The sequence below is a fragment of the Microcaecilia unicolor genome, chromosome 1 (genome assembly GCF_901765095.1).
Source record: "Microcaecilia unicolor chromosome 1, aMicUni1.1, whole genome shotgun sequence".
Taxonomy (NCBI): Eukaryota; Metazoa; Chordata; class Amphibia; order Gymnophiona; family Siphonopidae; genus Microcaecilia; species Microcaecilia unicolor.
Window position 1 is genome coordinate 649160455 of NC_044031.1, and position 15695 is coordinate 649176149.

General features: G+C 47.7%; 1 protein-coding gene across 1 annotated transcript in view; it reads right to left on the bottom strand.

The window, feature by feature from the left end:
* The window catches only part of LOC115456575 (MLX-interacting protein-like), a 141744-nt gene that overhangs the window by 60279 nt on the left and 65770 nt on the right, over positions 1-15695 (bottom strand). Inside the window, exon 7 of the mRNA XM_030185753.1 lies at positions 8051-8106. Within this exon, the coding sequence (XP_030041613.1) occupies positions 8051-8106 (56 nt within the window). The remainder of the gene's footprint in view (positions 1-8050; positions 8107-15695) is intronic.

Genomic DNA, 15695 nt, shown 5'->3' on the forward strand with positions numbered 1-15695 from the left:
GGAACCACTCGCCCAACGCGCACAAGAGGCGGGAACGTGTGTGCGTGGCCTCTGTTAATGACGTCATGAGTATGTTCGGGGTTTCAGTCTCAGCGCCTGTGACATGTGCACACACCGCGGCCTCGCTTCCCCGTGAGCAGCCGGAGCGCAGGCCTGGCCAGGCCCGGCCCTGTCATGAGCAGCTTTGGATTCTGGTTTGATGCGGCTGGAGGAGATTCGGAGAGTCCCGATCCTCCACTGTCACAGGGACTCCTAGCAGCTCTTTCTCTCTCTCTCTCACACACACGCACACACTCTCACTCTTCCCGATGTGATCTGTGCATGGTGCTGCTTCTTTTCAGGTGCTGTTATCTCCATGGTGGAACATTCTGGCAAAACGCAGCTAATATACAGTGGTTAAGTAGCTGGAGTTAACAGGTTGATTTTGGAACTTCTTAGCACCGACTTATTGGCTTTTCCGGGTAATCTCTGTGCCATGAGGTGATGACAATTCTTGGCCTTTGGCTGGGCTTTCAAAACCTACACAGTATGAGGGTGATATCTTGCCGTCTCACCACATTGGGGAAACAGTTTATAGCAGAGGGAAAACCACAAATTGTAATTTTTAGGACATCTCTAGAATGGCAACATATTGGATTATGAGTGCTATAGGTTCTCTGTTACTCTTGGAGGATGAACTCCTCCCTTTCTCTTCCTTCCCCCCTTTCTCTTTTTTTTTTTTTTTGGGGGGGGGGGGGGGTCCCATCAGTATTGGTCACTGCAGACACATTCAGGTAGTTTTGGCTTCAGATCCAGTATATATGCGACTCTCATTTCTTGCTTTGGCTACTTCATTACATTTTTCACAACAAAAATGTTGCCCGTTTTAATGGGCTTTACAGCTTGTATTATCATATTTGATTTAATTTTATTATTCTTTCCAAAGCAAAAGAATGTTTGTGTACCACCCCATTCAAGCTGTCCCGTCCCCTCCCCTCTCTCCAAGTCAAAGACACATACAGACACAACACAGCTACATACGCCCCTCATGCCTTACCCTCCAGCTAGTGTCTGAAAGAAGACAAAGTTTTCCTACTAGCCTCTCTACAATATTTTATTTTATTTCTCACATTTTCCAACCTGGTGGTAAGTTCAATGTGGCTCACAATTAATTTAAGAAGACAAGTATCTAAGTAGTTTGGGATCGACACAAGCCTGGTTCAATTCTGTCAGTGATCATGTGATGTGGTGTGATGGCCGTGATCTCCTTGGCTATATGATTTCGATGGAAAGGAATTTCCTGAACAGGTGGGCTTTCAGATGTTTTCGAAAACATTAGGTAGTTGTTTATGCATTTTAAGTCTTTCGGTAGAGCGTTCCAAGTTTTCGTGCAGACGTATGTGAAACTGGTTGTAAGTGTAGATTTGTATCTAATCACTTCTGAACATACTGAAAGAGACAGACTCCAGGAAAGAAAAACCTAAAATACTGTACTCAATACCTTTTTTAATCCACAAAGTGAATACATTTATTACTATTACTCAAACAGTTTGTAACTTGGGGTCCATCTACAGGCTATTCAATTTATTTATGAGACTCCTGTGTGGGACATTGTCAAAAGATTTAGTATAGTTACATCCAGTGCTTGCTTTTGATCTAATTCTTTGGTTTCCCAGCCTAAGAAACTGATCAGGTCTGTTTGGCATTATCTCCCTCTGATATAATGATGCTGCCACTGTTCCTAACTCCAGACACAGAACTTTTGAAAAGAAGCTCCATGTTAGCCCCCTTGAAGTTAAGGTAAAATTATGTATAATCATACCTGATAATTTTCTTTCCATTAATCATAGCTGATCAATCCATAGACTGGTGGGTTGTGTCCATCTACCAGCAGGTGGAGATAGAGAGCAAACTTTTGCCTCCCTATATGTGGTCATGTGCTGCCGGAAACTCCTCAGTATGTCGATATCAAAGCTCCATCCGCAGGACTCAGCACTTAGAGAATTACACCCACGAAGGGACACTCTGCCCAGCTCACCACCGCCGAAACGGGGGAGGGGAATTAACCCAGCTCATCCCCACACAAGTGGGGGAGGGGAATCCGTCCAGCTCATCCCCGCGGAGCGGGGGAGGGACACCACACCCGCCGATGCGGGGGGATCTGGCTTATCCTGCAACCGCAACCGCGGGAGGAGCTGACTGACCCTAACACCGCCGAAGCGGGAGGGGTACAAAGCTGCCCTACAGCCGCACGAAGCGGGAGGGAGTGCCGGCAGAATTTATGTCTCAATCCAGCCCCGTAAAACGGAGGGGAGAGGAATGCAGCAGCTCACTGTAACACAAAGTCGTCTCAACTCTTGAAGAATCCAAGTGAAAGAAGAACTTGAACACGAAGTCCTCCTGAAGTAACTGAAGGCTAAACTTGAACCTAAAATTCAACCAGAATATAAACAGTACAGATATCTGGGAGGGGCTATGGATTGATCAGCTATGATTAATGGAAAGAAAATTATCAGGTATGATTATACATAATTTTACCTTCCATATCATCAAGCTGATCAATCCATAGACTGGTGGGATGTACCGAAGCAGTACTCACCCAGGGCGGGACATAGAAATCCCTGACCTCAACACTGAAGCTCCAAACCGGGCCTCCGCCCGTGCAGCCACAGTCAAACGGTAATGCTTGGAGAATGTATGAGCCGAAGCCCACGTTGCCGCCTTGCATATCTCTTCCAAGGAGACGGATCCGGCCTCTGCCATCGAGGCCGCCTGAGCTCTCGTGGAGTGAGCCTTCAGCTGGATAGGCGGCACCTTCCCCGCGGCCACATAAGCCGCTGCAATGGCTTCCTGGACCCATCTTGCCACTGTAGGCTTAGCAGCCTGCAGACCCTTACGAGGACCTGCAAACAGGACAAACAGATGATCCGATTTCCGGAAATCATTGGTCACTTCCAAGTATCTGATGATGACTCGTCTCACATCCAGATATTCAAGAGCGGAATACTCCTCTGGGTAGTCCTCCCTACGAAAGGAAGGGAGACAGAGCTGCTGATTCACATGGAAGCGAGAACCAATCTTGGGCAGGAAGGAAGGCACTGTGCGAATAGTCACTCCTGCCTCAGTGAACTGCAGAAAAGGCTCTCGACATGAGAGCGCCTGGAGCTCGGAAACTCTTCTGTCTGAAGTGATAGCCACCAAAAAGACTGCTTTCAACGTCAGGTCTTTCAGAGATGCCCTCGACAAGGGTTCCAAAGGCGGCTTCTGCAATGCTCTTAGCACCAGGTTGAGATTCCACGCAGGCACCACTGAGTGCAGAGGAGGGCGCAGGTGATTAACTCCCTTGAGAAAGCGCACCACATCTGGCTGCGAAGCCAGGGAAGCACCCTTCAGGCGGCCCCTGAAGCAAGCCAGAGCCGCTACCTGGACTTTAAGGGAACTGAGCGACAGGCCTTTCTCCAGACCTTCTTGCAGGAACGCCAACACTGAAGAAATTGGAGCAGTGAAGGGAGAAAGTGAGCCTGCTTCACACCATGCTGCAAAGATACGCCAGACCCTGGCGTAAGCAGTAGAAGTAGAGCGCTTCCTCGCTCTCAGCATAGTGGCGATGACCTTGTCTGAGAAGCCCTTCTTCCTCAGACGCTGCCGCTCAATAGCCAGGCCGTAAGACCAAAGGGAGAGGGATCCTCCATCACCACGGGACCCTGATGTAACAGGCCCTGCTCCACTGACAGCCGCAGAGGCTCGTCGACTGAGAGCCTGAACAAGTCCGCATACCAGGGATGTCTGGGCCAATCCGGACCCACCAGGATTACCCTGCCGGGATGCTTTGCCACCCGGTCTAGCACCCTGCCCAACATGGGCCAGGGCGGGAACACATAGAGGAGCTCTTGTGTCGGCCACTGTTGGAGAAGAGCATCTACTCCCAGGGATCGAGGGTCCCGTCCTCTGCTGAAAAAGCGCGGCACTTGGCCATTGGCCGATGACGCCATCAGATCTAGGCTCGGCTGGCCCCAGCGCTTCGTGATGTCCAAGAACGCCTGAGCAGATAGTTGCCACTCTCCGGGCTCCAAGGTATGGCGACTGAGAAAGTCCGCCTTGACATTCATGACTCCGGCAATGTGGGCCGCTGAAAGCTGCTCCAGGTTCGCTTCCGCCCACTGGCAAAGACTCATAGCCTCCTTGGCTAGAGGGGCGCTCTGGTACCTCCCTGGCGGTTGATATAGGCCACAGCCGTGGCATTGCCCGACAGGACCCGTACAGGCTTCAACACCAGTACCGGGATGAACTCCAATAACACCAACCGAATGGCTCTGAGTTCCAGGAGGTTGATAGACCACTTGCCTCTGCAGGAGACTAGAGCCCCTGCGCTGTCCTTCCCAAGCAGTGGGCTCCCCCGCCCATCAAAGAGGCGTCTGTCGTGACGACAATCCACTCCGGGGTCACCAGAGGCAAGCCTGCAGACAACTTGTCTGTCTGCGTCCACCAGCTCAGCGCCTTGCGCACTGCTGGGTCCACGGGAAGGCGCACAGCATAATCCTCCGACATCGGAGTCCAGCGCAGCAGCAGAGATAGCTGTAGTGGTCTCATATGAGCCCTGGCCCAGGGCACTACTTCCATCGTGGCCGTCATAGAGCCCAACAGCTGCACGTAGTCCCAAGCCCGAATAGGAGAGGCTACTAGGAACTAGTCCACCTGAGCCTGAAGCTTGACAATCCGATTGTCTGGCAGGAACACTCTGCCCACTTGGGTGTCGAATCGAACTCCCAGATACACCAGGGACTGAGTCGGGCGCAGCTGGCTCTTCTTCCAGTTGATGATCCATCCCAGGGAGCTCAAAAGAGCAACTACCCGGTCCATAGCTTTGCCGCACTCTGCATAAGAGGGGGCTCGGATCAACCAGTCGTCCAGATAAGGATGGACTTGTACTCCTTCCTTTAGCAGGAAGGCCGCTATGACCCCCATTACTTTGGAAAAGTTCCGCGGAGCAGTAGCCAACCCGAAAGGGAGGGCTCTGAACTGGAAGTGTCATCTCAGGACTGTAAAACGCAGAAAGCGTTGGAGAGGAGGCCAGATGGGAATATGCAGGTACGCTTCCTTGATGTCCAAGGAAGCCAAGAACTCTCCTGCCTTCACTGCCGCTATAACAGAGCGGAGAGTCTCCATGCGAAAGTGCCTCACTTTCCAGGCCCGATTGACCCCTTTGAGGTCGAGGATAGGCCGGACAGAACCTCCTTTCTTTGGAACCACAAAGTAAATGGAGTAACGTCCCTTGCCAATCTGATTTTTTGGCACCGGAACGACCGCACCCAGGCGGATCAGGTTGTCCAAGGTCTGCTGCACTACCACAGCTTGACCGGAGACTTGCAGGGAGAGAGTACAAACCCGTCTCTTAAGGGTTGGCAGAATTCTAGCTTGTAGCCGTCTCTGATGACTTCCAGCACCCACGCGTCTGAAGTTATAGTGGTCCACTCGCCCAGAAACGAGGACAGCCGTCCTCCAATCTGCACTGGGGCGTGGACCAAGGCCCCGTCATTGGGTACGAGACCCTGGGGGAGGACCGGAGGGAGCACCTCCGGGACGGCGGTCTCTGCGAAAGGAATGCTGCTTGGGGGAGAAATTCCTCTTGAAGGAAGAGGGGGCAGAGGAACCCGACTTGCCCGGGCGGTATGGAGGTATCGGGACGAGTACTAACCCGAGCCCTGACCTCTGGTAATTTCTTGCCCTTAGACGTGCCGAGATCGGTCACGATTTTGTCCAGCTCGACCCCAAAGAGCAGCTTGCCTTTAAAAGGCAATCTAGCCAGGCGGGATTTAGAGGCGTGGTCAGCAGACCAATGTTTCAGCCAAAGCCACCGCCGCGCAGAGACTGTCTGAGCCATGCCTTTAGCTGAGGCTCTCCAGACATCATACAGCAAGTCTGCCAAATAGGCTAAGCCCGATTTCAGGGCCGGCCAATCAGCCCTCAAGGAATGATCCGAGGGGGAAGCCCGCTGCACCATAGTCCGGCACGCCCTGGCCACATAGGAGCCGCAAACTGAGGCCTGCAAACTTAAAGCAGCTGCCTCCAAGGACGACCTTAAGGCCGCCTCCAATCTTCTGTCTTGGGCGTCCTTTAGGGCCGTGCCACCTTCCACCGGCAACGCCGTTTTCTTAGTCACCGCAGTGATTAAAGAATCCACGGTAGGCCACAGATAGGCCTCACGTTCACTCACAGCCAAAGGACAGAGGCGGGACATAGCCCTAGCCACTTTAAGGCTCGTTTCCGGGACATCCCATTGAGCCACAATTAAGGTGTGCATGGCATCATGCACGTGGAAGGTTCTAGGCGGGCGCTTCGTCCCCAGCATAATGGCAGAGCCAACAGGGGCTGAGGGAGAGACGTCCTCCGGAGAGGAAATCTTCAAAGTGTCCATGGCCTGTAACAACAGGTTGGGCAAATCCTCTGGGCTAAAAAGCCGCGCTGCAGAGGGGTCATCCGCTCCATCCGAGCGGGGATCTATCTCCTCCAAGGAATCCGCAAAGGATCGTTGGGAGACCTCAGACACGCTGCCCTCATCTACATCGGAGGAGACAAAAGTCCTCCAAGGCCTGGAAATCAACCCGAGGGCGTTTACCTCTGGGAACCTCAACCTCTTTATCAGAAGAGGGAGCAGGGGCAGCGTTTGCATGAGGAAAGCCTGATGCAGCAGCAAAACAAACTCGGGGGAGAAACCCCCCAGACTGTGCACTTCCGCAGCCTGGGCAACAGCCCTAGACGCACTCTCAACCGGCGCTCGCAATAGCGGGGGAGAGACATGCTGCGCATCCAAAATGGCGTCCGGCGCGAAACTCCGTGAAGGAGCCGCGCGGGAAGAACGGCGCTTAACTTTAGCCGCTTTTGTGCCGTCACCCAAATTAAGGGCATTCATGGCATTAATGTCTCCAACCTCAAGGGCGGCCCCGAAGAAGCCGTCCGAGCCGCGTGGCCGGCCAAGATGGCGGAGGCAAGGAGCGGGGGATGGGCGTTTATGGCGGGAAAAAACCGCCACGCTGGAGGAACGACCGGGACATTCATCGGTCACTAAACTATCACCCATCAAGGGCGAATCAGGTTGTAAAACCCCCGCATCCCCTCTAGAAGCGCTCCAGCGATCCGGGGAGCGACCCTTTGCGCCCTCGCCCTCCGACGCCATTGCCACGAGGAGAAGAATCGGGGAACCCCCTGCCCGCTATAAAAAGGTAAAATTACCTGCTTGCCGCTCCGAGCTGTAACGAACTGGTGTCCCAGTGAGTAGCTGCAATGAACGTTTAAAGAAACGTCGAATTAAACGCCTTTAAGGACGTTTAAAATTTTTTTTTTTTTTTTAACGGAGCCAGCGGGAGGGGGGAGAAAAGGAGGGACCTGGCACCACCAGGTTTGCACTTGCTCAAAAGAGCCCTCAACCCCAGGCCTCAACAAAACCTAAGGATTAGGCTTGGAGGCCTAGCCAGAGCTGCTGCTGTGTGTGACCACCACCTGCTGAGATAGAGAACATACTGAGGAGTTTCCGGCAGCACATGACCACATATAGGGAGGCAAAAGTTTGCTCTCTATCTCCACCTGCTGGTAGATGGACACAACCCACCAGTCTATGGATTGATCAGCTTGATGATATGGAAGATCTGATTTACCAAGCTTTTTCTCCAAAAGTAAATCAGGCCCTACATTAGTTAAAAAAAAAAAAAAAAAGGAAAAGAGTTAGGGAAAAGAGATGCCTTTGTAAGTCTAGCAAAGTTTTAAGAATGTATATTTTTAGGCTCTCTAAGGTTCCTTCTTCCTGCAATATTGAAAAGCCTCTGATCGAGGCAGGGACATATACAGTTTTGAAAACGTCCACATATTAACTATGCACATGATACATCTAAAAATATCCAGCTACTGAATAGTTTTTCTTTTAGCTGATTTACAATCATAACTAGTGATAACTCCTAGTTCCAGTGTTGGAGGACATCTGAAGAATCCCAAAGTACAGTACAATTATGTTGAGATGTAGAGACCCATCAATACCAATGACTGCTGAGCCTATGGCAGATGCAGCTCTGGCCCTTACCTGAGAGGAGGACGGACTTGTTGTCAATGGGAGTGAGCGACAAGCAGCCAAAAAGTCTACAGAACAAAAAGAAATGTATTTTAACAGTCTAAACATGTCAGTATATTTCACTGCTATACAGAGTAAGCAGCATGAAAACAGCTATAGGAATAAAGAAAGGAGGAGGAGATCTGTGAGAAAGCTGAAAAGAGGAAAGGGACCATGTACCTTTCTTGTGAGCACACTCAGGAATACAAGGAGGAAGTTTTGGAATGTCAGAAGAAGCAACTGCAAGAGAGGAGGCAAGAGCATAACACAGAAGAGGTGCAGAAAAATACAAAAGGCCAACTCATAAGCATTACTTTGAAATTTAAAGGTACCAAAGGGAGACAGAGAGAGAGGTGGTCTATTACCAGCCTGGACAGGGACTACAAAGGTTTCTGTTCATAATTACTGAATGAGTTCCAACAATGGAAAACAACTAAAGCAAGTACAAATGCACAGCAATTTCGTTTTCCCTAACCAGTCAAAACAGAGAGCAGAGGACAAGGTGGCCAAGTGGGTGCAATACCCCTGGTTTCCCATACTGAGACTATTTCTAACTTAGTGCCTCATTCCTCTTCTGACCACACTGCTACAAATCTGGGTGACATAAATCGCTCATATGCAGCATCAGGGTTTAAGCTGTGCTCTCTGACACAAAGCTCAGAGAATGCAGAAGGGCAGTTAAGTAACATTCCTTCTTGCTCTGTAGGGAGAGTGAATAAGTGGCTGGGTACATTCAATATTCCCTTGCACTCTAAATCAAGAGTAGATAAGTGGGTAGGGCAGGTGTTGACATCTATTTCTTTATGGACTGCAAGCTGAAAGAGATGACAATTTGGGGAAATTCCAAATGCTATGGTGGAGACACAGGTGCACTTTGAATGTCATCATCTGATGAATCCCACATCAGACATGCTCTCCTTAATCAGCACCAAAGAGGCAAAAGCAAAACCTGGAAAACCACATATAGAGAGAAGCTTAGTCAAAGCACCCATTACTACTACTGTAGCTGCTAAAAGCAATGCAGACCCTGAGCAACACAGACAGTAAAAAGAAAAGAGGGCATCATAAAACATCTGCATTGAAGTCTCCTTGCATAGTAATTCCCTTCAGCCCAGAATGGCACCAAAGTCTGCAGTGGTACTTAGACCTCTCTATCAAAAGTCCCCATACCCAAAGGCATTCCTGCCACTCTTAAAGACAGAAGGGCATTAGCTAAGAAAGGCAGTGGTCTATTTAGTGCCCACTCTGCATTGTAAACATTCTGAGCCTTTCTCAGGCTACTACCTACAGGGATTATCCACTGTGATGGTACTGCAACTGCTTCAGTGGGTCATGTGTGAATATGTTAACCTCCTACAGACCCCCAATTACTAAGGGCGCACCAACATCCTTCCCACGATTTGCATCAAGAGCTCAAGGAACAACATTGACACATCTACCATTATCAAAATTCACTGCCACTTTCAAGTCATAACTGGGGATCTCCAGAACCCTACAGATTAGCCGAGATTTTTGATGAGTCTCTTCTAAGCCAACCTGAGTCATGCATTTTTCATGACGCTATCACAGAAAGATTTTTCAGAGCAAGCCCAGACACAGAAGATCTCTTGCTACCTGAACTGGGAAAAGTAGTTAGAAGATTCTTCCTAAATGAAGTTCTTACAAAGATTAGTAAAACCTCTGACTGTAACCTCACCAAGAGCCCCCAGAGAATAAAAGGAACTGACAGAATATTACAGGCTGTGCATGTTTCCAGAAGAGTTAATAGCCCTGACAATCTATAAGACCTGGCAAAATCCTATGTCCATTCAAGTAATATCCAAACACTGAGACATCAGTTACAAGGTCTTCCTACATCATGGCAGGAGTGTAGCTAGATCCCACACCAGTCAGTGATAACAAACGCTGCCCTCAAGAGGTTCAAGGATACTAAATCCTATTTCAACATTGCTCCAGGAAAGGACCAAAAGATCCTCAAGACAACGGGGTGGAAAATGTGCAAAGGAGCCATGCTGAATTCATGCATTTGTAACACATCAGTTCTACACGATGCACTACCATCACTCAGTGAGTCAACAAACTCTCACACTTTCTAAATCTTTATCAAACTACTTTAATACCCAGATCAAATTGCTGCTCCATATCCTTGATGGTATGTAGCCTACACCTTACTTGTTCTATTCAAGATGCCAGGATTTTGGCATCACAACTGGGATCCATAAAACTGAATGGTTATGAGTTTCTGGTCTCTGTGAGGAACTTCATGAGTGCCTGGCAGATGCACCATGCATTAGGCCCAACTCTTTGGAGAAAAGGGAAAGGGAATTGGGACTTGATATACCGCCTTTCTGAGGTTTTTGCAACTACATTCAAAGCGGTTTACATATATTCAGGTACTTATTTTGTACCAGGGGCAATGGAGGGTTAAGTGACTTGCCCAGAGTCACAAGGAGCTGCAGTGGAAATCCAACTCAGTTCCCCAGGATCAAAGTCCACTGCACTAACCACTAGGCTACTCCTCCACACCTTAAAACTGATCAATACCTATCGTTCAACCCTGCGCAAGCTGGAAAATCAAGCACCTGACTAGGTTTTATCCAGCTGTAAAAATCAACACCCTCCCTACAAAAGGCAGCACCAGACCCCCCGACTAATTGACAGTTCTACAACTGTAAGCGTTTTCAGTCGTATACTTGGGCATCCCAGCAAGCGGGTACAATACAATTCTGTGGTCATCACCAGCAGCAGCAAGAATGGAAACATCTGCATCTGCCTTCTCTTCCCTCAAAAATATTCCTAGATTTTGACTGCTCTCTGGTAGGAGATTGCCTCCATTTCTTTTGGGAGGAATGGCAATCACAACAGAGCAGTGGGTGTTCAAAATAATAAGTCAGGGCTACAGAATCAACTGCACTCTTCCACCAACAAAGAACCAGAAGCTATCTCATGGTACCCAAGTGAACGGTATAGCACCCTACAAGATGAGATTCAAATCACTTCTGTCAGCAAGTGCTAACAAAAAGGCTTCCTTTCATGGAGAGAGGTAGGTTTCTACTTCAGATACTTCCTCGTCCTCAAAATGTCAGGAGGCCTCTGACCCATCTTGGCTTGTGAGAACTCAAATTCTACATTAAGAAAGAAATATTCAAGATTAGCTTTGAGCACCATGCTGCTGCTTATTTACCAGACCTGGCTAGTCTCTAGCTCTACAAGATACCTACACCCATATTCCTATTCACCCCTTCAACTGCAGACACCCCAGATTCAAATTCCTTCACGAACACTACAAATATTATATCCTTCAATTCGTGCTGTCATTGGCGCCCAGAGCTTTCCTGAAATGCCTAGCAGTCATGGCTCCCAACCTGCTCAAATAGGGTTTATCTTTATCTTTCCATACTTGGATGATTGACTGGTATTGGGGTCACACAGTCATCATGGTCCAAACTGCCACCCAAACCATCACGTATGCACTGCATATTTTGAGGTTTCTCAACAAGGCCAAATTCACATTAACTCGAATTCAGAACATTCAATACATAGTGGCCTAAAAAGACACTCACCAGGAAAAGAAATTTCTCCTTAACAAGACTACTGCAATTAGTGAGCTGTACAAATAAAAGAGAAAAAAACCTCCACACATAAAAGAAAAGCACAAACAGCAAGGTGGCCTCAAGAAAGTGGAACCAAGTCATGAAATAATGATTACTGGTTGGAAGACAGAAAAACAGATTCAGTTAAAACTCCAAGCAACAGCCAATCCAAATACTTCCTTCAGACCCCCTCACTGTTCTACTCAACAGAACCTATGTGGACGTCTTTCTTCTGCTCAGTCAATGATGGCCAGCTCATTTTTCAAAATCCAAGTGACCCCATATGAACATCTGAACATGAGGGTGCTCTAGCAGCACATCAAATTTCAAAGGACTCAACATCACCAACCTCTCTCAAAATCTATCAAGATTCTTCCAACCATGAAGCATGCTCTGTGCTGACAGCAGAGAGTCCTCCAACCTACCAAAGGGGTTTCCCTTTTAAGCTTCTCATCACAGATACATCCAAGCAGGGCCAGCTCAAGGAACAGTAGTGCGCCATGAGCCAACTTCTGGTCTGACGCCCTCCCACTGGCACCCCCACTCAGGCCATCCTCCCACCCAGCCTACCTTTAAAGGCAATTTCCCTCTCCTAAATAACAACAGCATTTCACCTAATGTTACCCCCATGTTACCCTAATGTTTAAGGCTCTTGTCCTTACACACAAAGCCTTTCACACATTAAACCCCAGCTACTTGTCGAATTTAACAATCCCCTACACCGCTATGCGAACTCTCAGATCCCTAACAGATAACAGGTTAGTCATTCCCCCTCTTACTAAGGCTAGGTGGGAATCTACACGGAGATCGGCTTTTTTCTACCTGTCACCCTCTCTTTGGAATAGCCTTCCAAAGGAGATCAGACTAGAGAAATCTTATCTCCATTACCGAAAACTTCTGAAAACCTTTCTCTTTATAAGCTATGTAGAACAGAACTTGGCATAATGAGATAAGGTCAAAAAGACAAAGAAAAATGGGATAGCTTAATTGTATACTAGATTTTTAATTTGTATTGATTTATTATGTAGTCTATCTTGATTGCTGTGCTTTCCTGTCACGAATGGAATTCCTATGTTTGTTTATTTGTATATACCAATTTTTTTATATATATGTAAACCGTTCTGTTTTGCAGTTGCAACAAGACACGGTATATAAATCAACATAAATAAATAAAATAAATAAATCAGCCCCTGCGCCTTCCCTCTGTTGCACCCCTGTGAAACAGGAAGTTATGTCAAAGGAGGGTTGCGGCGGGACAGAAGGAAGACACCGGGGCTGATGCGGGTAGCATTAGGTAAAACTGCCTTTAAAAGTAGACGGGGGAAGGTGGCCTGAGACAGAAAGAGGAAGGGGGTTTCCAGCTCTTCTTTTTTTCCCTGCACACACAATGCCACCAGGTAATCTCTGGGCCAGCTTAACCTATAAGGCTAGTGACATCATACATTTAGGCATTTGGTGTCCTTTATCTCTGGCAACCTAGGGCAGAGACTCACCTGTTCCACAGGTTAAGCCGGCCCTTCATCCAAGACTGGCTGGGGCACACAATTCAACAGCAAATGTCACCTATTTTGCTCCAAAAGACCTTTGTCACAGAGAATAGCACATGATGCTTTCTCAATACTGTGGAACTGGGGTTGGCTATATGCAATTCCAAACAGCAAACAAAAGGAAGTGAGGCAACAAAAGACGAGGATTCCAAAGATGTAATGTAGCTTCTTTAATAAAATCTTTGATAAAATAGACAAAGCAATGGGGCCTGATGGGATACAACCGAAGGTGCTCAAGGAACTCGGAGACATTCTGACGGCTCCGCTAATGGACCTCTTCCTTAGAGTCCAAATTGGTCCCGAAGGACTGGAGAAAGGTGGATGTGGCCCTGCACAAGAGTGGAAATAAGGAGGAGGTTCGGAATTACAGATCGGTCAGTCTGACCTTGGTAGTGAGTAAATTAATGGAAACGCTTTTAAAGCACAGGATTCTGAGGTTTCTCAAATTGAATGCAGGACCCGAGGCAGCATGGCTTCACTAGAGGCAGTCATGTCAGATAAATCTGATTGATTTCTTTGACTGGGTGACCAAACAGTTGGACATGGGAGGGGCGCTAGATGTGGTGTACTTAGATTTCAGCAAAGCCTTTGACACAGTTCCACACAAGCGACTCATAAATAAACTGAGTACCCTTGGTATGGGACCTAGAGTAACTGACTGGGTTAATAATTGGTTGAACGGAAGGAGACAGAGGGTAATGGTAAATGGAGCTTCCTCTGAACATACGGATGTTATCAGTGGGGTACCACAGAGATCGGTCCTAGGGCCGATTCTTTTTAACATCTTTGTAAGTGATATTGCGGAAGAGCTGTTTCGTAAGGTTTGTCTCTTTGCGGATGATACCAAACTCTGCAAAGGGTGGACACCCCAGAAGGTAGAAAATGTGATGGTCATAGCCATAAGGGCATTTGGGTGCATAAGGAGAGGGAAGACCAGCAGGAACAAAGAGGTGACAATGCCCTTGTATAAGTCTCTGGTGAGACCCCATTTAGAGTACTGTGTGCAATTCTGGAGACCGCACCTACAGAAGGATATAAACATGATGGAGGTGGTCCAGAGGGTGGCTACAAAACTGGTAAGTGGTCTTGGACATAAAACATAGGCACAGGCTTATGAACCTCAACATGAATAAGAAGAGAAGAGGGAGGAAGGAGATATGATAGAGAAATTTATCAGGGGCATTAATGTACAAGAAGTATTTTTCAAATGAAGGAAAACTCTGGAATGAGGGGGCATATGATAAAGTTAAGAGAAAACAGGCTGAGGAGGAACCTAAGAAAGTATTCGTTCACAGAAAGGGTGGAGAAACATGGAATGGCCTCCCGGTGGAGGTCGTGGAGATGAGGACTGTGTCAGAATTTAAGCATGCGCCAGCCTCTCACTTACCGAGTACCAAGTTCTCTGAGTGCTGACTCCTCCTCCTCCTTGCTAACAGCAGAGGTGCGGAAAGTCTCTATTAAGGAGGTGGTAGAGACACAAATGGTGATGGAATTCAAAAAAAGGAAGTGGTTATGGAGGATGGGCAGACTGGATGGGCAATTTGGCCTTTATCTGCTGTCATGTTGCTATGCAATATCAACAAGTCCAATCGCCTAATGTGTTAGACTCGAAACGGTCGTGTTTCAACGTGTGCCTGCGTCAGGAGGCAAAAGAACCTGTCAAATCCAATGATGTAAAAATATGCAAAATATATGCAAAGAGATAAGGCATCCAGAGCTTAATGAAGCTGTCCAGGAATCCAGCAACGTATCGCTTTCAAACTTTGGGCGCACTCCTTGGAGCTAACTCCAGGAGCGAAATGTTTTTATGATTTTACCTGGGTCCTGGCCCTTTTGGGGGACATTTTTCTATTTTTTTCTCCTACATTTGGTTACTGGTTTTTCCAGTCTGTAAGTATGACTCACTAACAATCTCCTGTCTCATCTTGCCTCGGGATTCCTGTCTACTGGGGCCATCGCCCCCTAAACATTTTTCCATCTATCACCTTTCTGCTCTTCAGCGCTCCCTTCAAAAGATTTCCTGCGACCACCCTCTTCCCAATGATTTTTCCTGGTATTTTAGCATTCTTAACTGCCAGTCATTTAAGACAGTCTGGTCTTATTCATGTCCTCTTTCCTATCCAAAAACTGGACCATTCTCTGTCTCACCGAAACCTGACTTCGGGACTGTGACGAGTCATACCTTTTCCAATGTCTTCCGCCCAATTTTACCGCTTTCCACCTTGCCCAAAAATCTAGATGGGGTGGCGGTTTGGCAATTTGTTTGTCTACCATCCTCCCCACTGTCAAATTTTTCTCTTCAACCCTCCCTTATTCCAGTCTTGATTTTAAAAGTTACCCCTTCTTCCTCTACCGCCCTCTTTTCATCTCAAAATTTTACTGTCCTCCTATACTCGCTAGTAACGACTGGAAACCTCTTCTATCACTAGTTGAAGCTAGTACCCATTTCCCACAATTAATCATTGTTGGCAATTTTAA